Source organism: Silene latifolia, chromosome 6, assembly GCF_048544455.1.
Source record: "Silene latifolia isolate original U9 population chromosome 6, ASM4854445v1, whole genome shotgun sequence".
NCBI classification, from domain to species: domain Eukaryota; kingdom Viridiplantae; phylum Streptophyta; class Magnoliopsida; order Caryophyllales; family Caryophyllaceae; genus Silene; species Silene latifolia.
The window spans coordinates 22,019,546-22,043,926 of record NC_133531.1 but is presented as its reverse complement, the minus strand read 5'-3'; the positions used below and the strand labels follow the sequence as shown (position 1 = coordinate 22,043,926).

Genomic DNA, 24,381 nt, shown 5'->3' with positions numbered 1-24,381 from the left:
ATATATTTGTGAAAAGGTGAGCTGAACTAAACTGAATTAAACTGAACTGAAATGAGCTCAAATTAAGGAAAAAAAAATATTTGTGTTTGAGAAATTGGGATGGAGATTGAAGAGAATAATTACAAGTGTATATACGTTTCTTGGGAATATACGTTTTTCACTAAAATTATACTCCTTTAAATAAAGTATTCCTCGCAATAAATAATACTCCCTCCTAGTCGGTCATTTCTTCCCTCTTTCCTTTTTCATGATAGTCGGATTTTCTTCCATCTTTCCTTTTTTGGAAAGGTTTGTGTGGTCCAAATTCATTTGCATGTGGGGTACAGTGTTTTGTGTGGTCCAAAATCATTTCTTATTTCTTGTGCAAAATGATAGGGGAAGAAATAAACGAGTAGGAGGGAGTATGATTTTGGTGCATGAGATGAAGTATTAAATTGTCTTTATAGCTCATTAAGTCATTCACAAAATCTCATTTGTGACGGCACATATCCGTCACTCTTGAGTGACGGATACCATTTTACCTCACAAAGTACCCACTTTTTCTCTCTCTGCAACACTATTCATGTGGTCCCCTTTCTCCACTAACCCATTTTGTTACCATTTTAACTCACAAAATATCCGCCACAAATGATAACCCGTCACAAGGGAGACCAATTATAAGTCATTAACCCCATTTGACGGAAGACTAAGATAGTTCCAAATTGTATGTCAATAGACTAATGATACTCCCTCCACACACTTATTTTCACTCTATTTGTTTTATTGCGATTTTCAAGACGACACTTGATTAGCCAAATACTAGATCGTTAAAATACTAGAATTAACCTATCAAATTAACAATTTATAGCCTAAACTTTGACTCTACTAACTTTAAATTAAAACAATAGTAAAGCGGAAGTAAAGGGTCGAACCCAAGAGAAGGGATTAAGACTAAAACTTGAATCGTAAACTATTGACTCCTAATGACAAAGCTACAGACAAACAATGATTATCAACAATGACAAACAATCGATAAACATAGAGAAAGGGGGGTTTTTGAGTTGATTGGTAACATGAAACAAAGTAAAATTGCAAACTTTGTCTAAGAAACAATATAACAAACACTTGGTGAGTAAGATGATTCAATAATTAAGAGAAACTTGGTGCAATTCTTCCTTTGTAACCAACAATGGTAAAGTTTAACTCTTTAATAATTCTCCTCTTAATTTCTACCCAATACTTTCAAGTCAAGATGTTAACATACACAAATTAAACCATCTATGTATATTCTTCAAGTTTAACCAACAATTCATTAAACCATGAGTGCAAGTTAAGCATGAGCATTAAAGTTATGCCAAGACAAGAAGCTAGGATCAATTCTCACAAGATTAAACCATACAAATGAGAAAACACATGAAATTTCCTACTTATTGCATGAATCCTTTAAACCAAATCAACATACAACAAGCTTGCTCCAATTAATTCTAGATAGATTAAACCATTTCTCTAGAATTTGCACTAGTTGAACAAATATCAAGCATGGATGGCCAACCCAAACATAAACTCATTCAACATGAAGATTAAGCATAAGGAAAGATCATTAGATAAATAAGAAGAGATTAAAAGAGTCTTACAATACCAAAGTTGGAGACTTTGGATGAATTACACCAAGAAGGGAAGGATTTAGCCTTCCATAGTCTTCATAAACCCAAACAATAAGGAAAGATTACAACTTTCAATGGAAATTGTCTTCTAAATTATTACAAACTTAAACCCTAAGAATGAGATTAGATGAGATGATATGATGGTAGGTGAATGTTTTAGGTCTTCAAACTTTCAGGTATAAATAGGGCTTCACGAAAACCTAGAAAGATTTCCAATTAAGAAGCCCAAAACGAAGATTAGAAAACCCGTAAAGCGGAAGCCGCGCAGTCGCGCAACCATCTTTTCTTACTGCTGCGCAATCGTGCGCACCTGCGCACCCTGTTTGCGCAGGCTGCGCACAGGCTCGCATATTTGGACTTCTAATTCCCAAGAGCTAGACCTCTTCAAATGCCTTCATTTCTTCCAATCTTCACTCCTACTTCTCCCAACTCGTTTCTAGGTTACATGCGAGCCTCTTGTGCTTTGTCTTGACCTTTGAAAGGTGCTCTATGCCTCCCGGGTTCCGTGCATGAAGATCAAGTGTCCAACCGAGGTAAATTAACACAAGTTACCACATCATACCCAATTGCCAAGTGCTAGGAAAAGCATACTAAAAGACCCATATTAAAAGACATGAGGGTGATAAAATCACCCTCTTAGACCGACACAAAACGTTACTATCAACACTTTGACCATATTTATCGACGTCTATATGTTACTTATTTTACTTGAAATTTTTTTTCTTGAAAATTGTCATGAAAATAAGTGTAAATGTTTTTGTTTTATAATCTAATCTAATATTTTTTATTCTCCGACCTTCCAAAAACAAATTAGGTGAAAATAGTTGTGTAGGGGGAGTAAATGGTTATTGGGCTGGGCGTGCCACTTCTTGATCTAAAAGTTTGGTATGGACTTGGCCTAATTCGATCTTTAGAGGAGTTTAGGTTAACTCGGCCCGATTGAGCGACATTTTCGGTCCACTTTATCATTTTGCAATGGTGAAGTTTGAGAACCTTTAATGATCCAGGATGTTTAGAACATTAGGGTAAGGTGCCTTGCCTGTCCACCAGATGCAAGTTAAACATATTGTGATCAACTAAGCCAACTTATATAACCAAGATGCAAAGTTTAGAAACTTGGACCTTCCAAAAACAAATTAGGTGAAAATAGTTGTGTAGGCCTGAGGGGGAGTAAATGGTTATTGGGCTGGGCGTGCCACTTCTTGATCTACAAGTTTAGTCCGTACTAGGCCTAATTCGATCGTTGGAAAATTTTACGTTAACACGGCCCGATTAAGCGACATTTTCGGTCCACTTAAAATTTTGCAATGGGTGCAGTTTTGAAAACCTTTAATGATCAAGGATGTCTAGACTCTAGAACATCAGGGACTCAGGGTAACTGAGTACACAAATTCTTGTTTCAGACGGACATTTTTGGTCTCATTTGTCAGACGGATAAAATGTTGCCATTTTTTAAGAAAATGTAACCAATTAATTCACAAAATGTTATGACTAGAGGTGTCATTTTTTACCCTGAAAATGATGTGAACAATAATGGTAACATGTTATCAGAAAATAACAACATTTTATTGTAAAATGATGACATGTTACCCGTCTTATTTCAGACCAAAAGCAATGGTCTTAAGAAAAACGGACTGAACTGAGTAAGGTGCCTTGCTTGTCCACCAGATGCAGGATAACATTGTGATCAACTAAGCCAACTATATAAGCAAGAACTAGATACAAAGAACCTTTCATGAATTGTCGACTTTAAAAAAACCCCAAAAATAAAAAACCCCAATTATCCACCTTCTCCTCGCCGACGGCTACTCCGGCTGCCACTTTGGGTCGCCGGCGAGACTCTTTTAACCTTCTCTTTCCTACCCCTCACTGTTAACCGGTGAGTTTTTATCGCATTAGTTTCGCTTCACTTCGTCAATCGCGATTGGGATTTGGGGACTTGCGCTTTGTCGCCTGCGAGCATGACGGTTGTCAATACCGACCATCGCATCTCCGTTTCTTCACTCTAGATTGATCTTTGTCTCTTTAAGGTTCAGGTTTGTTTCCTTTTACGCTATTGTCTGATCGTCTGATCGATTGTTTCCCGTTGTTGTTGGTATTTTCGTGGCTGATAATCACCAGGGACACCGTCTTCTCCAATCGTCTGCTCTCTGTTGTTGTCAGCTTGTTTTTCTGGGTATTTGTTTTTCTCTTTTCAAGCCTGGTTGCTGGGTGTTTGCTCTCTGTCGAGGGGTTTTGCTTCCGTTTTTATCAGTTTTTATAAGTAGTTTGTTGTGGTGTATTGTACCCCTATTTCGGTACTGTGTATTTATGGCTTCCGCTACCGTTTATCATAAGTTTCTTGAAGCTTTTGCTAGTGCCCATGTTAGCGACGGGTTTATGGAGACTGATGGGGATAGGATGTTAGGCTACTTTATGAATTTGCACGGTCAAAGACCGTTAATCTTAGGCGAGGCGAAGGAGCTTAAAGATAAAGGGAATGGTCTTTTTAGGCAAAATTTCTTTGATAGTGCCGCAAAGATGTTACGATGAAGCTTGTAAATTGCTTAGTCTGAGCTTGGGAAATATTGAAGGTGAAGATATTCAAGCTCTATCTCGATCTTCTTGTTTCCCTTATGTCTAATATGGCCGTATGTGCCACGAAACTTGAGGAATACTGAGTCGCCTCGGGTTTATGCTCCTTGATTTTGAACACTTTCCCTCATAATGTTAAGGCACTTTTTCGTAGGGCGGTTGCTTATATGAAGTTGAAAAGGTTTTCGAAAGCTGAATTGGATCTGGTTCAGGCCTTAATGGTTGAACCTAGTAATAAGGATGTCTTAAGGGAGTTAGAGGTGGTAAAAGGTCACCTTCTAATCAAGGAAAATGGTAAAAGAGTTCTCGAGGTTGCTCGAAGATTGCTTGGATGGGAACAACAAGAAGTCCTGTTCATGTTCATGTTTCGGCATCGGCATCTGGTACGGGTATAAAAGATAGTGAAAGCGTGGTTACGGAGGTGATGGAAGAACAAAGTGATGTGAGTATAATGGATGTGAGTATTAATGATACTCTGAGTGTGAATATGGAAGGAAAGGAGGTTCAAAGTATTTGTGCTAAAAAGTCGGTTCTTGAGTTCTCCAAAAAGGGAGGCGGTAGTTCCACTCTAAGGATCCCCGCAAATTCTTATGAAAAGTTGTTGGAAGGTAGAACGGTGAGCTATTACCGTAAAGGAGATATGTCAACTTTAACAATTCGAATTCTTAAGGGTGTGACTACTAAAGAGAAAGACTCTATAATAAGAGAACGATGTAATGAAAAGAAGAAGAGAAAGAAGAAGAAGAAGAGGAGAGGTACTAAAAAGGGGAAATTTAAGATGATGGAGGCTATGAATGAAGACATTCCCCCTTCTGATGTTATCAATGTGGAACCTGATATTCCTAGCGTCATTTTGAGCTCGTCCTGTACCGAGGACGTGACGTCTTGCGCATCTTCAATTTGTGATAATTTTCCTCCTCCTAGTACTCATTTCCCCAAAGCTCGCCCTAAGAAGTGTCAGATTCCCTCGTTTGAGAAGCCTTCGGGCGCCCCTTTTACTCCTCTGTTTTGCAGGTACCCCTCTACTCATAATGTGCACGAGAAAAGGAGAATCGCCACTTCCAAGAAGAATCAAAGCCAAGGGGATGAACCTCCAAGACACAATTTATCTACTTTCTCAAAAAGTAGATCTCTCTCCCATAAATCTCTACGTCCTCGTGGCGTAAGTGTGTCTTGTTGGAGGTACTCCACCGAAGCTCAGTTAATGAAGAAGAGAAAAGGAATATTCGCGCAATTGTCAAGCTCTGATCGTCCCATTAAGAAACCTTCTTTGGCTGTCAACCCCATTTGTAGTTTACTTCCTTATGCTAATAATGTACCGACCCCATCCCTTAGCTATGCACCTAGGTCGTTTAATAATATTGTTCATGACCTTGCATGTAAGGTTATGACTAGTTAGGGATACCTCTTTTTACCGCTGCCAAAAAAAAAAAAAAAAAAAAAAATGAATTGTCGACTTTAGGTCGGTAGACCGATAGACAACTAATACTAACTAGACCTGTATTCGGGGCGGGTTAGGGCCGGGCCGAGTTCTCCTGGTCAGACCCGGGCCAGGCCAGGGTGAGGGGCGGGCTTGGCCGGGCTGGGATATGTTTGACCCGGGCCAGGGCCCGAGGCCGGCCAAGGGCAGGCCGGGCCTTACCAATTTATTTATTTTTTTTTATTTTTTTTGCTAAAATGGTGGGCCAAGGGCTGGCCGGGCTGGAATTTTAGGACCCGTGCCAGACCAGAGCCAGCGGCAGGCCAAGGCCGGGCCGGGCCAGGCCAGGTTGCATAAAATAACGGGCCAAGTCGGGTCAGGTCCGGGCCGGGCCAGGTCAGCCCGTGCTGATGACCAGCTCTAATTACTGACCAATATGTAACCGATCCTAGCCCAAATATCATAATCGATGCAATCACCATTAGACCGAACCTGAGAATCATACGCATAAATCTTAAACACAAATTGTTGTGTAAGACGACTCTATCCATAAGACTAGCCCAATACCTAGAAACCCAAATAAATTAGTTAATAAACTTGTAAAAAATTATTTTAGTTTGATAACCTAAAATTTTATATTGATAAATTGTATTTTTAGATTGGTTAGTTTTCATCATAAAATGTCAAGTCGCTAAAATAAAATTAAAATATAACTAAATTTAATTGTTTTCTTTGGGCTTTTCTCTTTTGGGTCAGTCTTATGCTATAAGACGGTCCTATAGGAGAGTTGCTGAATCTTAAATAACCTCAAGAAAGTTACATAGTGAATTAGCAATCTTAAACCGAACCTAATTCCTCATGTATTCCTTATTTCCTCATTCAAACATTAGGTTAATGATAAGTCTCGCTCTGGCACATGATCAAGTCTAGAACCGAGTCATACTACGAGTCATCATGGTCATAAACTCGTCCATACTAATGAACCCATCACCATCCGTATCAACTGCAACCACCATACGCCTGCAATCACCAAGACTACACCTTTCTCCTAGCCTCTTTAACGTCTCATGCAGTTCCTCTGCACTTATCTTCCCATCCTTGTCCATGTCGAATGCCCTAAAAGCGTTCCTGATGTCCATCGCCCTCACTCCGCCTCCATTGTTGTGTAAAGCCATAAATTCCTTGAAGTCAATGTACCCATCTTTGTTCGAATCAGCCACTTGAAATATCTTTCCTGTTAGAACAACATAGTCAAGAATTAGATTGTGATATTAATAGAAACTCCGGTTTGACTGTACTAATCTAGCGCACATGTCAGCTAGCTTAACTGGTAAAGTAGTGAGGGCCTGAGGGGTGTTACTCATGACCCGGGTTCAAATCTCGTCAGCATGACAACAAAAAATTGTACTAATCTACTAGTAGTTATTTTTAACATTACCTACTTCAAGCATGGTACTTCCGGTCTTCCCCATAGCGCGAAGAATGGCCTTATATTCCTCTTGTGAAATCTTTCCATCCTTGTTTTTATCAAATCTATCGAAAACCTGTTTCATTTCATCCGGGCTTGGCTGAAAAACTGGTACGGAACTAGAATATTGCTTGTTACTAAAGGAAAATAACCGCTTTGTGTTCGTTGAAAACATGTTTTTTGACAGGCCATAATGGAAATCAAGAAAGCGTACGCTCGTCATGAGTTCCGAATTGAATGGTGGGCGATTCTGGTTTGGAGTTGAATTTTTGGTAGGAAAGTAATGGCCAAGAAGTCCCTTTATAACAAGTCTGCAGTATAATATTTCGATGCGAAAGTAAGGAGATAAGAACTAAAATACAGGCACCCCATGAATGCACAAAAGTTGATATTCCTTGCTTACTTTTTTTTCCTTAAGAAGTTGAAAGTTACAGGAGATCAGGAATATCAAATTGACAAAAGGTAAAGAAAGATTATTCCCTGAAAAAGTGTGGAGTAAAGAACATATTTTTTCCCTGCATAGTGCAAGAAATTCTTCTGTTACGATATTCGAAAATCTGTGGTTCAAATGACTTGTTATACAGCCACAAAAGTAAAGAAAACTTTGATTGTTCACAAATACTTGTATGTAAGGCGGTTTTACACAAATTTATTGTAAAACAGGATATTTTAGTAACCACCAAGAGGATTGTGTTTGGTTTTGTTTTACAACTATATAGTGTAAAACCGCCTTACACAGGGCTAAATCTTGTTCCGAGCTTGAGAGTTGAGACCCTAGGAAAACAACAACAATCGCTAGTCCATTGCGACTCTAGGATTCAAGTTGAACAAGAAGATACATACCTCAAGGGAAAATAAAGATAGTCTACATGTTCTTCAAAGACAAATATTATTTTGGAAAGAATACGACGACCTTGAGAGGAGGTCGTTGCAAATGTAGTACTAATGATATAAGCTTACGCTGGGTTTAGAGCGTCGTGATACATTTTCTTTATAGAACTACAAAGATAAGTATATATAATTATATATATTCTAAAAAGACAAATATTACGAGTATTAGAGATGTAAAGAATACGACCTTGAGAGGAGGTCGTTGAAAATGTAGTACTACTAATACAAGCTAAAGGATATAATCTGCAACTCAAGTGAAAGCAAAAGATTTGCTTTCTCTTGGCTCAGTCTCAACATTTGTATAAGTTACCAGCATGACTAGTCACTAAACCAAAGGACGGGTTCGTCTGCCAGCTGCTCTTCCACAAGTAAGAGCATTCTTAGGAATCGGGTACTCATCCCTTAGGGATGTCGATGGTGTGTAGACGCGGAGGTAAAATTGTTGTCCTAGGTATTGTCTAGCCCAAAACTCGGTCCTCAGGTTCCACATTCCGACATTGTCTAGCGCTACCCATATTGCTGTCCATGAGTTTGGATACACCTACAGTTTACAAAATCATCAGTTTTTTACCTTTCTGTTATGATTAACAGTCAAATTTAGCAGAACAAGGAATTGGTCATTTCTTGCTAATAAGTTACCTGTGTGGTACTTCGGAAAACTGCATCGCGCAGATTATACTGGCTTCTACTAGCTTCTGACCATGTTCCACCATCCATCCTGTATTGCAGCAGGTAATTTATGGTCAGATAGGGTTTTTTTTCTACTTGATCACTAATTTCTCCGTATATATGGTCAGAGAGAATAATACCGTGTTAAAAGGATGGAATGATACTAAGAAATGTGATTGGTAACACTTACCCAACAACGAAGAAGCTGTAACCATCCAAATGGTAGCTCTGAACAATGTCTTCAGGGTTCTCAAAGACAATCTCAACAAATGATCTGTAGTCTGCACCCATAACAGCAGTGTCTTGGTAGATTCCTCCTCCATATGGAGTGCTAGAGATACTTCCCACTCGGAAAACTCCTCCGATATTAAAATAGTCTGCGAGCTTGAGAGGAGTATCAGCAGGGATAAACGAGACGCTGTTGATGGCATATCTTTGCTTGCCATTCACTTGTCCAGGGGAATTTTGTAGCCTAATCGTCTTGGTTGTGTTGATCATTCCATAATGGTATGACCCTTGGGGGTTAGGCCTCGGACCACTGGCTGAAAGATTGGTCCTGATGGCACGCGCCTGGTTGAGGGACCAGTCGATTTGGATCGTTGGTCCACCAGGGATTGGGCCGGAGGCAGAGCCAGCAGAGTTTGCATATCGAAGGATACCGGTTGTGGTGAGGACAGGGTTAGTAAAACGGGATGAGACCACAACGTAGTAGTCCTGACCAGGTTGGTCGGCTGTCACAAGTACCGAGTACGACTGGCCCACGTGGACATCGAGTGAGGAGAAAGTGGTTTGGAGGGTATGGGTCCCTTCAACTTCCACTAACTGCATCTTGTGACCTTGTATCCGAAAGTTCAGAGAGTTTTGCAGTCCAACATTGGAGATCCTAAGCCTGTATGTCTTCCCTGTTTTAGCAAAAATCATATTTTAGCATATGGTATGGTGAATTGTTTAATTGTCTCCTCCATGAACGCATAATATCGAGCAACTTTGGAGAAAACAGACCTTGTTGTACGTTGAAAGTAGCGCCACTTCCACGTCCATTAATTAGGATACCATCTGGAGATGGTAGCTTATGTCCGTTGTCAAGGATTTGTTGCAAATCCTGCAATCCACCAAAGAAATCGTTAGTCGTTGGTGAGACTGTCTCAGAGATGCCATTAATATCAGTCAGATTAAATGCATAAATAGGTGACTATGTGAGCCCATCTCTATTGACATTTTCTGAAAAAGAAACACATCATCAACAGCTACGGTCCTACGGATATCTACTATAGCCTTAAGACAAATGCAATGAGTGTTAGCGCCCATACTCGCATATGTAGGAGCTACAGCAACCTACACTCCTTTATTGTTATTGTAAATGGAGCCATAAGAGCTCTTTTGACGCAGAAGCGGTATCAAACGCAGGTCATGAGTACCGCTAGTTAAAAGACTTTGCCGTAATGCCATCAGTTAACAGTCTAGCCACGTACGAGCTATATCAACCTAAACTTGTCTTTGCCTTATAATGACTTATGTATAAAAAATGGTTGCTGCAAAATTACCGTGTGATTAGATTTGTACCAATCACCAATGAGTACAGTGTAGTCCTCGGCAGGCTGAGGGAATGGGACAGGAATGAGAGGCCGACTTAGGATCCTAATACCTCCGAACCCACCAGCAGCCTTGTGGAAAGCGAGAGATGGGAAGTAGTAGAAGCTACCGATCTGATCTTTGACTTGGAGAATGTAAGTGAAGTTCTTCCCTGGAGGAATAGGGCAAGTTGTTCCATATACACCATCTTCATATGAGTTTCTTCTGTTCTGAACTCCATTCCTAAGGTATGCACCAACACAGTACCAATTTAGCTATGAATGTCCATTTTAACTATGATGGACATTTGAACATATCTCATCAACATTTAGCTATAAATGGAACAGAAATTATGAACCTGAAGACATAATCTGATAAATGAAAATATCTATAATGACATTGGTTTTCGATTATGCGCTTAAACTAAAAAGCGTAATGAAGTAAAAAAAATCTTTCTTAATCAAACTTCAAATGGTTGGGTTGTCAGAGAATCCCCTGATTAAGTGGTTCTAAATAAGGGTTGTCACAGAAAAACTTTGAATGGTCCGAAAGGATGATCAGCCACACTGGAACGGGGCTGAAACACGGGCGAGACTCCTACGGGAGGCAGCAGCGGGGAATTTTCCGCAATAGGCGAAAGCCTAATGGAGCAATGTCGGGTGGAGGTCTAGGACAATCATTCAAAAAGACGGTAATCCAATCTAAATTCGTGAACGGATCGAAACTAATCAAGATAACTAAATAGTCAACTCGAACAAGAAACTAGCAGAATCCAAATAAATCAAAGAAGATAACAATTTATGCAGAACTCCATACTTATAAAAATACACAAAATCTCATTGAAGACGGCACGTATCCGTCACTTTGGAGTGACGGATACCATTTCCTCTCACAAATGACCCAAATAGAGGAGAGAGGGAAGCACATGGGGTGCCCCCATCTTGTCCCCTCTATCCGTTTTGTGAGTGATATTACCCGTCACTTGTTCCGACCCGTCTTCAGCAAGACTAACTGATAAAAATAAAGGATAAAGAGTGATGGCTAACAGTACAGCAATTAGTGCCATAAGAGTGATAAGACCCATAACATTACTAGTTTAGCTCAAGGTTCCATTTCGCGCTTTTAAATGAGAGATAGCAATTAATAACGGAATCCGGGACCATAACTCTAATATTATGTCCACTAGACCACTACCAGTCTACCAGTCCACCACCCTTTTCATTGAAACGCAAAATACTTCAATAACTCAGATTATCATCACTATATAACCGAAATTGTCCATAAATAGTAGCGGAAAAAAATATATCCACAGTTAGTCTTTGAATTTAATTCAATTTTATAATTTATGTTTTTAACTTGACATAAGGCATTTCGTTAATTTTAATATTGAAAAAATATATAAAAAAGTAACTTATAAATTTTCCAGATAAAAAATAAATAAAAATTCAAGGTCTGCGACGGTGTAAAATGACACTACTTTCTTGCATATAACGTAGCCATATTCATCAAGTATATAATATAATCTTTTGTTAATCTTTTATTCCTTTCCGTAATTACTTGTTTGAGCTGCAGTTTTACAGTCCACAGTTCAAAGTAGGCAGACAGCTGAAAAGCAGATTAAATAACAACTGCAGTGGAGAATCTACTGATCATAACAGCTGGTAAAAGATTAAAAGGTGCCATTAAATTCAAAAAAAAAGAGACACGAAAAGCCAAGACATTTGGATCCAAAACCCAGATCTCAAAAATCAATACTTTAATACTTTTATGTCATATTGTCATGTTTAATATTTGTAATAGTACTTACTAATCATAGTAATTAGCACTATGTAATGTGTACAAAATCACGTGTAAACCGTAGACGACAATCAATTAAAAATCAATAAATTCCTAAACAAAACATATTTTTGACAGACTAAAAAACAACATTCTTGAATTTCTAACAAATCCTCCTTTTTTTTATTAGTTCGATCAATGTATATCGTCACTAGATCGCTACATGACAATGTAATTTAAATAACTTAAAAACTTTTTTAAAGACGTATTTCAAGTCCTAGAGTACATTTCAATGTGACATTATAATCAACCTCGGATTTAGGAAATCCAATAAAATACTACTAAAATCTAAATAAGACGGAAAAGAGAAGATCGGTAGCAAAACTCGTTAACCAAACAAGAAACTCTCTTTGTCTGACACTAACTAATACAGCTCAAAAACAGACCACACATTCATACACACATCTATTAAATAATTTTTTAAACAAGAATCTCTCTTTGTCTGAACTCTGACGTAATTTTTTTACACTTGTACTACCACTGAAAGTTAATTTACACTTGTACTACTTCATTAACAGCAGCAGTAAAGTAATCAATCAAGTAAATGGGTAACTAGAGAAAATTACCAGGAGAGAAGGAAAGGAACATCAAGACTGTTGTAAACATTGATTATAAGATTGTCATTAGTTACCGAGTGAATATCTGGTCCGGGAAATTGCCCATTAATTAAAATACCCTGCACATTACAAAAAAAAACCCGCTTATATAAAATTATCACAAAACCAATTCTCATATAAGACGATCTCAACACGACACGATCTCGTAATAAAATTGAGACCACTAACAGATATAACTAATTAGTTATGACATTATTGTCTTTACTATAGGATAAAATGCTAAATGAGTCCACTACACTTAAATGGGTTGATCTCATTTAACATATACTTAAAAGCGGCCGACACAGCTTAAACTTTTGGTTGAGACATTATCGACTATAACCACTAGACTAAAACTTGGTCGAGAGAAAGATGGGCAAACCTGTTGAGGAGTACCAAGAGGCCAAATAGTGCCATAAGTGACATTCCAGTCAAAGAATCTATAAGGATCTTCAGCAACGACAATGGAGAAATAAAATACTAGGCATAAAAATGCCTGCATTATTCTTTCACTCATTATTTTTTATTTTTTTTATGAAGTTCAAAAAATGAAAGAATGAGTAAAATGGGGGTGTGTTTTTTGTGTGATATAGTGTATGGATTTATGAAATGTGGGGTATGAATTTTGAATATATTTATGTGGTATGAGAAAATAAGTGCGGTACAGAGAAGAGACAGAGGAGAGAAGAAGAGGGAGTGATTGGAGGGAAAATGGTGAGGGAGTGTAGTAAGTTGGTTTGAGAGTGTAGAGGCCCCCAACACAAATTAATAGAGAATGACAAAATGTGCTTAATTTGAAATGTGCCTTGTAATATCATGCAACTATTCAACATTCAACAAGTTGTTTCGAGGAAGAAGAAAAATAAATACTCCCAAGAAAATTAATACTACAAGTTGATAGTTATAGACTTATAGTACATAATCCTAAGGGATATGGTTGTGATCTTTTTGGGGAGATTATTTTTGTGAGGTAGATTTAATAGCAAATTCATGTTTCACAAAAAAAAAAAAAAATTCTCTTCAACAAATAAGATGGAGTTTCATGATTATTTTATGGTTAAATGTAGTCACAATAGTTCATCTACTGTTATAGCTTATGATAACTTATTTTTCAAAAGCCGACTTAAAACCCCGTCTTATTGTTTTAGACGAACAGCTAGTCTTGCTATAGACGGATATGACTTAAAACCCCGTCTTATTGTTTTAGACGAACAACTAGTCTTGCTATAGACGGATATATCCGTCTATAAATTTAAAACGAGTCAAATAAATAACGAAAGTGCGTCATCACTAGTTTCTTTATAGACGGATATATCCGTCTTATAATAAAACGGTCAAATAAACTTGAAAGTTGTGACATTTTTGGCCCCAACCACCCCAATTGTTGCTTGTCCTGTTAGGAATGTGATATTATATTTGGCCCGTCTTTAGTTATAGACGAATATGTGCCGTCTATAATGAGAGTTTGTGTTAATGTTTAGGTGAGTTTTGTTCTCTCTTTTATAAAGTATACGTGAACTATTGAGTCATATTCTTTTGAATTTGAAACTAATCGATCTGACGAATCGAATCAACTTATAGGATCTGAATCGAATCGAACTTATAGGATCTGAATCGAATCAATCGAACTTATAGGATCTGAATCGAATGAACTTATAGAATCTGAATCAATCGAACTTATAGGATCTGAACTAAACTTATAGGAATCAAACTCGGAATCAACTTATAGGATCTGAAGTGAACTTAAATTAAGTGAGGTATAGGATCGAATCAACTTATAGAATCTGAATCAATCAATCAATCGAATCGAACTTATAGAATCTAAAGTAAACTTAAATTAAGTGACTTTAAGTCCAAAAGAACAGGGTCTGAGTAAGATAGATGAATTATTATTATGCTAATTTGAAGGAGCAAAATGCAAGCAACTCCTTTTGTCCAACTATTTGGAATCTCTTACTATACGTTAAAAATTGGATAAAATAGAAGGAAAGAAATCCAATAGTCTATAATACTCCCGAAAAAGCATTGTCAAAATAGTTAAAGAATACAGACTACTTACATCTAAGACCCTGTTCTTAACAGGACTTAAAGTCACTTAATTTAAGTTTACTTCAGATCCTATAAGTTAAGTTAAATTCAGTTTAGATCCTATAAGTTCAGTTCAGTTTAGATCCTATAAGTTGATTCGATTCGATTCAGATCCTATAAGTTGATTCGATCCTATACTCACTTAATTTAAGTTACTTCAGATCCTATAAAGTTGATTCGATTGATTCATTGAGATCCTATAAGTTGATTCGATCCTATAAGTTGATTGATTCGATTCGAGATTCTATAAGTTGATTCAGATTCCTAATCCTATAAGTTGATTCGATTCGATTCGAATCCTATAAGTTGATTCGATTCGGATCAGATTAGTTTCAGTCCAAAAAAACAAGGCCTAAGTAGTAAAAATGGATACGATCAATATGTTATCCTCTTTATCCAGAGACATCTTCCTTACTATTATATAGTCGAATATTGTTCTATATCAGTAAAAATTAAGATGACAGATAAGTAGTTAGTGAAGTGTTCATCCTTTTATGAATTATTAAGTTTAAGTTGAAATCTCGCTCAATCTATGCTTGTTGAGACACTGATCGAATTCATGTAAAGTCGAACTTATCATTAACCGGAAAAAAGCAAATAACGTCTACACATTAAGGTGTAAAAATGGAAAATGAGTTTACTAAAACTAGAACAAATCCTCTATATACTAAATGAATAGGAAAAATTCAAAGTTTTCCCGCCTAAAATATTTCCCATATTTTGATATAATCTCTTATTTTCTTTCCTATTTCAAATATAGTTCCCTATTTAAGATTTGATTTTAGGTTTTTAATGATAAAAATTTCGTTCTCGATACAATAAGTTGTACCTAAAAGATATGCTATTAAAAAAGTTATAAAACAATATCATTAAATCTGTGTAAAAATTTTTTTTTCATTAAGAGCATGTGCATCAGTGGGATTTTAGTTCCCCAAATGCTACCTCTCTCCTAATATGGGGAGCCCCATGAATGCTTCTAGTGTCCCAAAAATTGGGGTTGCTCACTATATAGGGTAGGTTCCCATATTCAAAAGCCATGCATGTGAACACATAATTACGTATTTTAATTATCGAATATTGTAGTCGAAAATTTATGGTGGGCCATGAAAAGGTAGAAAAAATGACTTTGGGGAACCCCATTGATGTAGGGTGTAATTGTGAAATGGAGAGGGCAGATTAAATAATTAGTGAAAAATGATGTGGAAAAGAGAGAGAAGATATGGGGCACCCCATGAGTGCCCATGCTCTAAAAGACACATTTCATGTTATGAGTATTACTTTTTTTTTTTCTCTCAAATCAAAATACAATGATGAAAAACGTTAAAAAATAATGAATTGTCAATTTACACTCTATAAATATAATATACTAAAAGGTAAAATTCTATAAACACTGTGCATTCATTGCACGGGGCCTATACTAGTTCATGTCTAAATGAATAACACAACATAGTTGAAGCAATTGAATCAGAAATGACTCAACATAGTCTTAACGAGATCACCAATCAACAGAATAATTACTCCGTATTATCCAAAAGCATTCCATTAACAGAAAAAAGAGGACAAAAAAAAGGGAAAGTAGGAAAAAAAGGTGTCGGTGAAGTCTGGGTGGGGGCTACTAAGAACCGTGTTTGGTTTGTTGGTTAGCGATATCTCACATGTGACTGTCTGTGTCTCTGCTAAATGAGGAGACTACGTAGTAGTTAAGCAGTGAGACTGTTAAACATGGAAATATAATTAAATGACTAATTTGGTCTTGCTTGTTAATTATGTCGTTGACCATTGAAAATTTTTGGCCTGAATTGCTCTGAAAATAAGGTGTTTTGGTATTTCAGATGTACACTATACAAATGACGCAGATAGGATTGCTCATTCAGTCATTCCATAGATTCAACCACTTAGTGTGTGAGATCGGAAACTTAATAGGATTGCTCATTCCATTGCAAAAGCTGCTATGGACTGATCATGACTATTATTTTTTAAAAAAAAAGAAAAAAGTGTGAGATCAAATACAAATTAAGCTCCAATAGCTTTTAACCAAAGTCTCGAGTGTATGGTTAAATCGCCCTTGAGAGCATAGTCATATTACTCTCCAAGTCATAAAAAACATTAAAGAAGATTCTTTATTGGAGAGGGCAACATAAAAAACCCTTCAAATTTCAACCAAGTTTTAATCACTAAATTCCACCATTACGAGCAAAAATGTTCACTTCTAATTACATACTACCTATTATCATATGCATTGCATAGCAAAACTCCTAATTCCTAAATCCTAATCTATGGTTTTAAAGTTTTCACTTTAATACTCTGAAGCTTAGTCTATACGAGTATATTCTTTCTTTCAGGACCTATGTAGATCATCAATTAGCCTTTGAAGGTACAAGGTTTCACTAATCTTAACATTTGGGCTAAGTTCTCATTGTCGGCCTATGCATTAAGAGGTCCTTGACTCTTTGCCAATTCAAAATTATCAAGAAACTATGCTTTCACTTTCACATATGAATAGAGGGGTCCCAAACCGTAGCGTAATTGGCGGCTTCACTATTACAAGAAAATCAAGATACACTCAAATCTGTAGAGGGAGGAGAGACTTGACAATTACAAGAAAATCAAGCTATGAGTGTTTTAAGCTGGCTTGTCGAGCCCTTGGAATAATTTTTGTTAAGTAGAGCTTGACCGAATCCAAGCCGATCTCAAGCTAAGTTAAGACCCAGATCAGAAGCTCCTAATACTCTCCGGCATGTGTCATATTTTTTGCTTTTTGGAGAGAATAACTAAAAGCTTTTGCTTTCCTATATGGTGGCTATATGGAATACTTATTACATAGCAAATGACCACAATACCCCCACAATCCACCTGCTCTTCTACCCAAGACCCAACCCACCCTACACTAAGGCTTAACCCAAACCCACTGCACTCACGACCCACCCAAAAGACCACCGCACCCAAGCCCTAACAACAACCAACCCCACTTCACAAGAAATACAAAGTGTGAATGAGAAAGTCTTGGGTACACGGACGTACCATTTCAACGTACACCCTACCAGTGAGAACAATAATTAGGCTTCTAATTGGTAAGAGTATACGATAAGCTTGTACACATGATATACCTGAGAATTTCAAAAGTGCGAATCCAATATATAAACTTGATCTATGGAATGGACTAAAATCCTAGTGAAGAAATGCTACCATCTCAAAATTCCGTACTCTTCGCTCTCTTATTATGAATCGTCAACATTTTGAAAAAACCCGTCATATATGATTTAGCCATTCCATATTTCCATCCAACTAATACGAAATGTATCACAATCAAATATCACGAACTCGGAATGCACAATCTCACAAATCTTGCAACACTGTAGACCTGAAATCTCATTCAAAACATTCCTCAAGTAGCAAAGTTAATAAACTCATTTCTTTCCTTTACTAAAAAGGGAAGGCAAAATCTATTTTCTTCGTTAGAAACAATTCCAAAGAATGCAAATAGAAGCGAAACAACAAGCACAAAAGCAGTGAGAAGCACAAGATTAAATCTAAGACTGGGAAAAACTTTACTCCATTGTAGCTTGCTCTTTTCCCTCTCCCACTTAATATCCCCAAAAGATAACTTAAGCCCAGGTTCCCCCATTGTTACCTCACTTCCGACCAAAATCGAGTTGTTTACTCCCTGAATATTATTGCTTATGTAGATATTCATGCCACAACATTCTGGTACTTCTTTCATACTGCTATGAGTTACGCTCATCACTGCACCTACGTTGCTTCCATCTACGTTGACCCGATCAAAGGTGGCACGACTACCCTCTCCTCCAGTCATGAGCTGGTGCACTAACCCCAGTAGTTTGGCACTAGTTTCAGAACTCCCTTCTTTAGAGTTGATGGAGCTCTTCATGTTTTTTTTTGGTGCCACCTTAAGACTTTTGTGCCTCCTTAAAAATAATCTAGATCTGATTTCTATTTTCCTTCTAGCACAAGTAAAACCTAGATTCCCTAGGAATAACTTCAAAAAGACACAAACTTTGATGCATAGCTTGTTCAATGTAGTGAGCTGTAAGTTTCAAAGCGATGTCTAGATGTCGTAAACTAATGATAAGACTCGTAACTAAGAGTCTCTGAAGAGGAACTCTAGGGTGGATGGCAAACAAATATGTGGAGATCAGAGAAGAACACTCTTTATAAGACTTTTTTATGTTTTCAGATATAATAAAGAGTAAAGACCATATAACATTTAGTTCATCTCTCGGAGAACTCGAGTTCAAGGGCCTAGGAAGGTAGTGGTTACAGCCACAAGTACTTAAAACCCAACAAAGTACCTAAGTTTTGTAAATGAACATAGTTATCCTAAGGAGAAGCAGATATTAGACACTGTGGACACATTATGTCTCTGTTATTGAAAAAGACGAAAACAAAATAACTACTCCCGTTGTGCAATGTCAAAATCAAATTGAAACAAAATAGCTAATGCTTTGAAAATGGAATGGAGTTACCCTAAGAAGCAGATTTCTCACATTGTGGACATGATATCTTTCCGTTGTTGAAAAAAATGAAAAAAAGTATTTCTGTTATTCAATGGCAAGATCAAAAGAAACGCGTGGGTCATTAAACTCTCGATTCCAAAAGTTCCGGTTTGCCATGTTTATACAAGCATCTACGCATCAGTAAGACAACAGGAACGACAAAGAAAAATGGAAAAATCGGTACAACAAAAATTGAAAAGAGATTACCTTTCAAAGCAGGGTTCCGAGCAGTCGTCGGTCGTCACTTTCAGCATAGCCATTCTGGAGCCTTTAGAAACACTGCTCTATCCTTTGATCCTCTGTTTTTTATCTATAGGCCTGCCAATTCAGTCTATCACATAATTCACATTTTCAATGGCTAATAATACATGCTAATATTAGGTGGGAAAACAAGAATGATGTACAAATCATTATCAGAAGCGATATCGACACAGAACAAGGTTGTCAGTCCATGTAAAGTGTTACGCTAGTGAACACACATCACTGAGTATGACCCTACTAAGATCAACATCAAATCAAAACACCCAGCCTTTGTGAGACCCGAGCAGAAGTATCCCTTGTAGCCAGATGGAACCAGAATTACCAGATGAATACGTGAAAAGCGGGCAAGTCTTACTAGAATCTCCAGAATCAGGATGCCAATAGCCAAGTGAGAGGATAAGCATTAAAGTATTTATCACTCAGTCCACCGAATCCAACAACAAACATTACCTAGTGCCTCAAGGGCTCCGGGGTCCCACAACGATGCCGGAGATTAGCCAGTGATAGGAAGAAGCATACATAAGCAAAAAGTGAGGGTACAAGCTCTGAGCATCTATCATCCAAGTAAAGGATGTTACAAACGTAGGAGGCGTTGTTATAAGGTAAGACAGTAAGAGCCATAGCGTGCTAAAATCATAATGCGAACAACAAGATCCTTGATGTTTTGAATCAACCTGATTCTCCTTCTCTAAGGGTGTATTTGGATAGCAAAAGTGGAGGGAAAGGGAGGGGAGGAGGAGGAGGGAAGAGAAAGGGAGGTAAGGGAAGGGGAGGGCAAATGGGGTGTGGGTGTATGGATACAATTTCCTTCCAAATCTTGCCTATTGTGGAGAGATTTTGATTTGCCTTGGAGGAGGGAAAATGAATCTCTCCAAATTTCCCGCCCTCCATTTCCCTCCACCCTTATCTGCTTTCCAAACAAGGGATTTTATATCCTCTACTCTCCCTCCCTTTCTTTTACCTCCCAACCCCTCAATCCACACACCCTAAGGGTGTGTTTGGATAGCAAAAGTGGAGGGAAAGGGAGGGGAGGGGAAAAGAGGGAAGGGAAAGGGAGAGAAGGGAAGGGGAGGGGGAATGGGGTGTGGGTGTTTGGATACAATTTCCTCCAAATTTTGCCTATTGTGGAGAGATTTTGATTAGGCTTGAGGAGAGAAATTGGATCCCTTCAAATCTCCCCCCCTCCATTTCCCTCCACCCTCATTTGCTATCCAAATGAGGGATTTTAAATCCCCTACTCTCCCTCCCTTTCTTTTCCCTCCAAATCACTCAATTCAAACACACTAAGTAATATCTACTCTTTTTTAAACCAGTTCAGTGAGTAGTGAATACTATTCTGGTTGTGGTAACACTTACACAGTCCTACACCACTCGGTAACACCCCAGCCCCTCGTTGAGAACCCAATCTACACCATTCATAAATGATCAAATGATAGCTTACAATAATTGCAAATGATCAAATGACCCATTAATAAACGCTTCACTTTCTACAGTCAACTATACCCTCAAGGCCTCAAAACATGAAGCCATCTAAATATCTAATTACGAAGCGGTGTGTTCAACCAGTGTATACTACACTTGTTTCCTTCAAGTAGAATGATAAAAAAAAGTCAACACTCCAACTCCAGCTTCACTTTTGATATCTCAATTTGATCAGTGCAACTTTAACCAACAAACCAAAAAAACCCTATAACTTAGCTAAGCTACTTTAGGAACAACTGAACATTCAACACCCTGAGTTATGTAATTTCATAAAACAAGAAGTATAAACTCTAAGAATGTAACATAAGAAAACGAGCTTTATTATAATCTCGCAAATAACTACACCAATCTAAGTTTTCATCATCATATACTATAGCTAAATCTAGCTCTCTACAATCAACCTAAAGTTGCACACTGCAAAATTTCTATTCAAACATGATAGCATAAGGTATCATCATCAACCCATTACAATACTCAAAGTTGAAGTGTTAAAACACTGCGAGATTGCAAATCAAATAGACAATTACTAAAAAACGCTGCCTCAGTTTCGCTTCTCTAGCTCTCTACAATCAACTCTAAAGTTACAGTAGATGGTGTTGCACCAATGGCAACATGCAACATCATATACTGTAAGTAAAGTAAATCTAGCTCTCTACAATCAACTCTTAAGTTAAGTGGTGCACAATTCAATTCAAACATAACATAAGTTATAATCATCAGCTCACTACCAAACTCAGAGTTAAACACTGCGACGTTGCAATTCAAATAGACAATAACAGAAGTCATCAATCATACGGAACATGGCAAAAGAAACAAACTTTTAAATCAGAAACTAGCATTTATACTGCAATATTGTCAATAGAAACACCGAGTAGTATCATTAAACCTACAGCTTTCTGTCATTTCTGCAAAATGCACAAAATTACCCCACATTATCTATTCTAAACCCTAAATCACTACATCATTGCCACAAAATTAGCAATCAATCACAACATTATCTCCTCATCACACTCATTATAACTCTTAACATAAGTATAATAAATCAAAATCAACATAACAAAAGAAGTAAACTTGCATAAATCATAAACTCGAATTTATTTCGCCAAATTCTCCGCAAAAAAAAACAGAGTAATCTCATTAAGACAACATTCTCGCAATTCCACAAAATGCACAAAACCTACACCAAATTATCCGCCCTAAACCCTAAATATCACATCATCATCATTTCCATCAGCAATCAAATCGCCAAAACAACGAAAAACTAAAATCAATTGTCATTATTATCGCCGAAGAGAATGCGAAGACGAGCAGCGAAGACACCAGAAGAATCAAGCGAAGCTTCGTGAAGAAGACTAGACTTGATATGCGCCAATCTTTCGACAAGAGAACGGTGTTCATCTTCGAGATCGGCGGCGTCTTGTTGAAGGTCATGAATGCGATACTTTTGACCTAATGATCGGCAACTGAGAAGAAGGATTCCAGTCATGGCGAAGAATTGGACGAAGCTGTGCTTTCTTTTCATGGCGTTTCTGAAGAAGCTCGGTGTTCGTTTTTCGGTGGTGGCGGTAGGGTTTGGTTGCGGTAGAGACGCCATTGTTGGTGGTAGTTGAAGGTCGGATGCAGGTGTGATTACTGATTAGTAGAGTTGGATAAATTACGAGTTGACGACCATAGGGGACATAGAGGGAGTAGGAAAGATTGGGAACCTAACCCGAGTGCTGGAAACTGGAACCGAACTAGAAGCCGATTAAAATTTCGGATAGATTTGTGAGAGACGGTAGGGCCCAGTTTTTTTGGACTGAAATTGTCTGAACTGAACTGCACTTAATGGAGTTGAACTGAACTAATCTAAACTGGAAAAAAAAGAAGATAATAATAATAATATTACCAATAATAATAATAAATATTATAACAATATTATTCATTATTATTATTATTATTATTATTATTATTATTAATATATTAATATAATATAATAATAATCTAATAATATATATATAAAAAATAGTAATATAATAATAAATATAGTAATAATAATATATTAGTAATATAAATGATAACATTATTAATAATAATATAATATTAAATAATACAATATATTAATTATAATAACCAAAAAATAAATACGGTAAGTATAATATAATATAAATATTATAAATAATTTTAACAATTAATATAAATAATAATAATAATAATAATAATAAATATTAATACTTTATACTACTAATATTTCCATTAATCATAATAATATAATAATAAATAAATATATTAAATATAAATAAAATAATAAAAACAATAGTAATATAATAAATATATATTAATATAATAATAAAAATATTAAATAGATTAATATAATTATAATAATGATAACAATAAGAATATAAAATAAGAATAGTAGTATTAATGTTGAACTAAACTGAACTGAGCTGACCTGAACTGAACTGAACTGAATAGAGCTGAACTGAACTGAACTGAGCTTATAAGAACTGAAATTAAGTCCAAAAGAACATGGTCTAGGTCTCATGAGAGACCGTCTCTCACCTTTTTAAGTAATTTTTTTTTTCTTTTTTTAAAATCCCGGGTACTAATTTATACTATCACTCAAATCTTCGGGCGCAGCAACAACAACGTTTTGTGGGATATCGTCCATCCATACTCTTCTACTCCACCTATTATTATCCATGTTAACACAAAATTTGTTTTTACTTTTTAGTAATCCTTTTATCGTTATTGATCTTGGCTTAAAATGCTCATTTCATTGGCAGTGATTATTTTTAGTGAGTGACAATTTTTAGTGAGCATAAATTGATTGAAATTCAAATAACCAAACTTAGTAATGATCCAAGTAGATCTTGCTGAATAATGACTATGGGCATTAATGATTTAAGATTGACACTAATTGAATACCGGTTAAGCTTGGTTTAACAAAATCAAATAAACCATTTTCAACCGTAAAAATTCTCTACCTTTTTCAGGTAATTATATGATTGGTTTGTTTTAGGATTCCATGTTTTTCTTCCCTTTATATTAGGGATGACAAAAGGTAGGCATGCCACTACTTGAGTAGGGTCCTATACCACATCCGTTCCCGTATTCTCATGACATCCAAATCTGGCCCATAACCAAATCGAGACCAGTTTGGTGTTTTATATGACATTACTACCTTGTCAAAATCGGGCTTGATGCTTTTGTGCCGAAAGGTAGAATTCAGTGGTTTTAACCCTGATTAGTGAAAATCGGTTTTGGTGAATTTTATATACCTAAAACGAATCAGTATTTCGATTTCGATCCATTTTATTATTTCGGCTCACTGGACGGAACCGACGGTTCGGCCATACAAGACTTTAGAAGCCCATTAGTGATCATG

The 24,381-nt window shown here is 36.9% G+C and overlaps 3 protein-coding genes across 3 annotated transcripts; all 3 read right to left on the bottom strand.

Moving 5' to 3' along the window:
• Nucleotides 1-6,416: 6,416 nt before the first annotated feature.
• Nucleotides 6,417-7,437, bottom strand: LOC141586522 (calmodulin-like protein 30). The gene is made up of 2 exons (XM_074407777.1): nt 7,076-7,437; nt 6,417-6,871 (listed from the first exon to the last, which is right to left on the bottom strand). Exons 1-2 carry the CDS (start codon nt 7,326-7,328, stop codon nt 6,564-6,566), a joined length of 561 nt encoding a protein of 186 aa, XP_074263878.1. The 5' UTR covers nt 7,329-7,437; the 3' UTR covers nt 6,417-6,563.
• A 540-nt stretch (nt 7,438-7,977) lies between these two features.
• Nucleotides 7,978-13,460, bottom strand: LOC141586521 (L-ascorbate oxidase homolog). Its single transcript, XM_074407776.1, has 7 exons — nt 13,052-13,460; nt 12,640-12,749; nt 10,210-10,480; nt 9,668-9,767; nt 8,856-9,567; nt 8,636-8,714; nt 7,978-8,537 (listed from the first exon to the last, which is right to left on the bottom strand). The coding sequence occupies exons 1-7, from the start codon at nt 13,184-13,186 to the stop codon at nt 8,322-8,324; spliced, it is 1,623 nt and encodes a 540-aa protein (XP_074263877.1). The 5' UTR covers nt 13,187-13,460; the 3' UTR covers nt 7,978-8,321.
• Nucleotides 13,461-22,068: 8,608 nt separating this feature from the next.
• Nucleotides 22,069-22,746, bottom strand: LOC141586520 (uncharacterized). The gene has a single exon (XM_074407775.1). It carries the CDS (start codon nt 22,606-22,608, stop codon nt 22,282-22,284), a length of 327 nt encoding a protein of 108 aa, XP_074263876.1. The 5' UTR covers nt 22,609-22,746; the 3' UTR covers nt 22,069-22,281.
• Between the last annotated feature and the right edge of the window lie 1,635 nt (nt 22,747-24,381).

Excerpts from the sequence above, each read along its gene's own strand:
- LOC141586522 (XM_074407777.1), bottom strand. The coding sequence starts at position 7,328 with ATGACGAGCGTACGCTTTCTTGATTTCCATTATGGCCTGTCAAAAAAC. Across the intron at positions 6,872-7,075 it reads AAGTACCATGCTTGAAGTAG|GAAAGATATTTCAAGTGGCT; the intron begins GTAATGTTAAAA and ends TTGTTCTAACAG.
- LOC141586521 (XM_074407776.1), bottom strand. The coding sequence starts at position 13,186 with ATGAGTGAAAGAATAATGCAGGCATTTTTATGCCTAGTATTTTATTTC. Across the intron at positions 9,568-9,667 it reads TACTTTCAACGTACAACAAG|GGAAGACATACAGGCTTAGG; the intron begins GTCTGTTTTCTC and ends TTGCTAAAACAG. Across the intron at positions 8,538-8,635 it reads TTTTCCGAAGTACCACACAG|GTGTATCCAAACTCATGGAC; the intron begins GTAACTTATTAG and ends TGTAAACTGTAG.
- LOC141586520 (XM_074407775.1), bottom strand. The coding sequence starts at position 22,608 with ATGGCGTCTCTACCGCAACCAAACCCTACCGCCACCACCGAAAAACGA.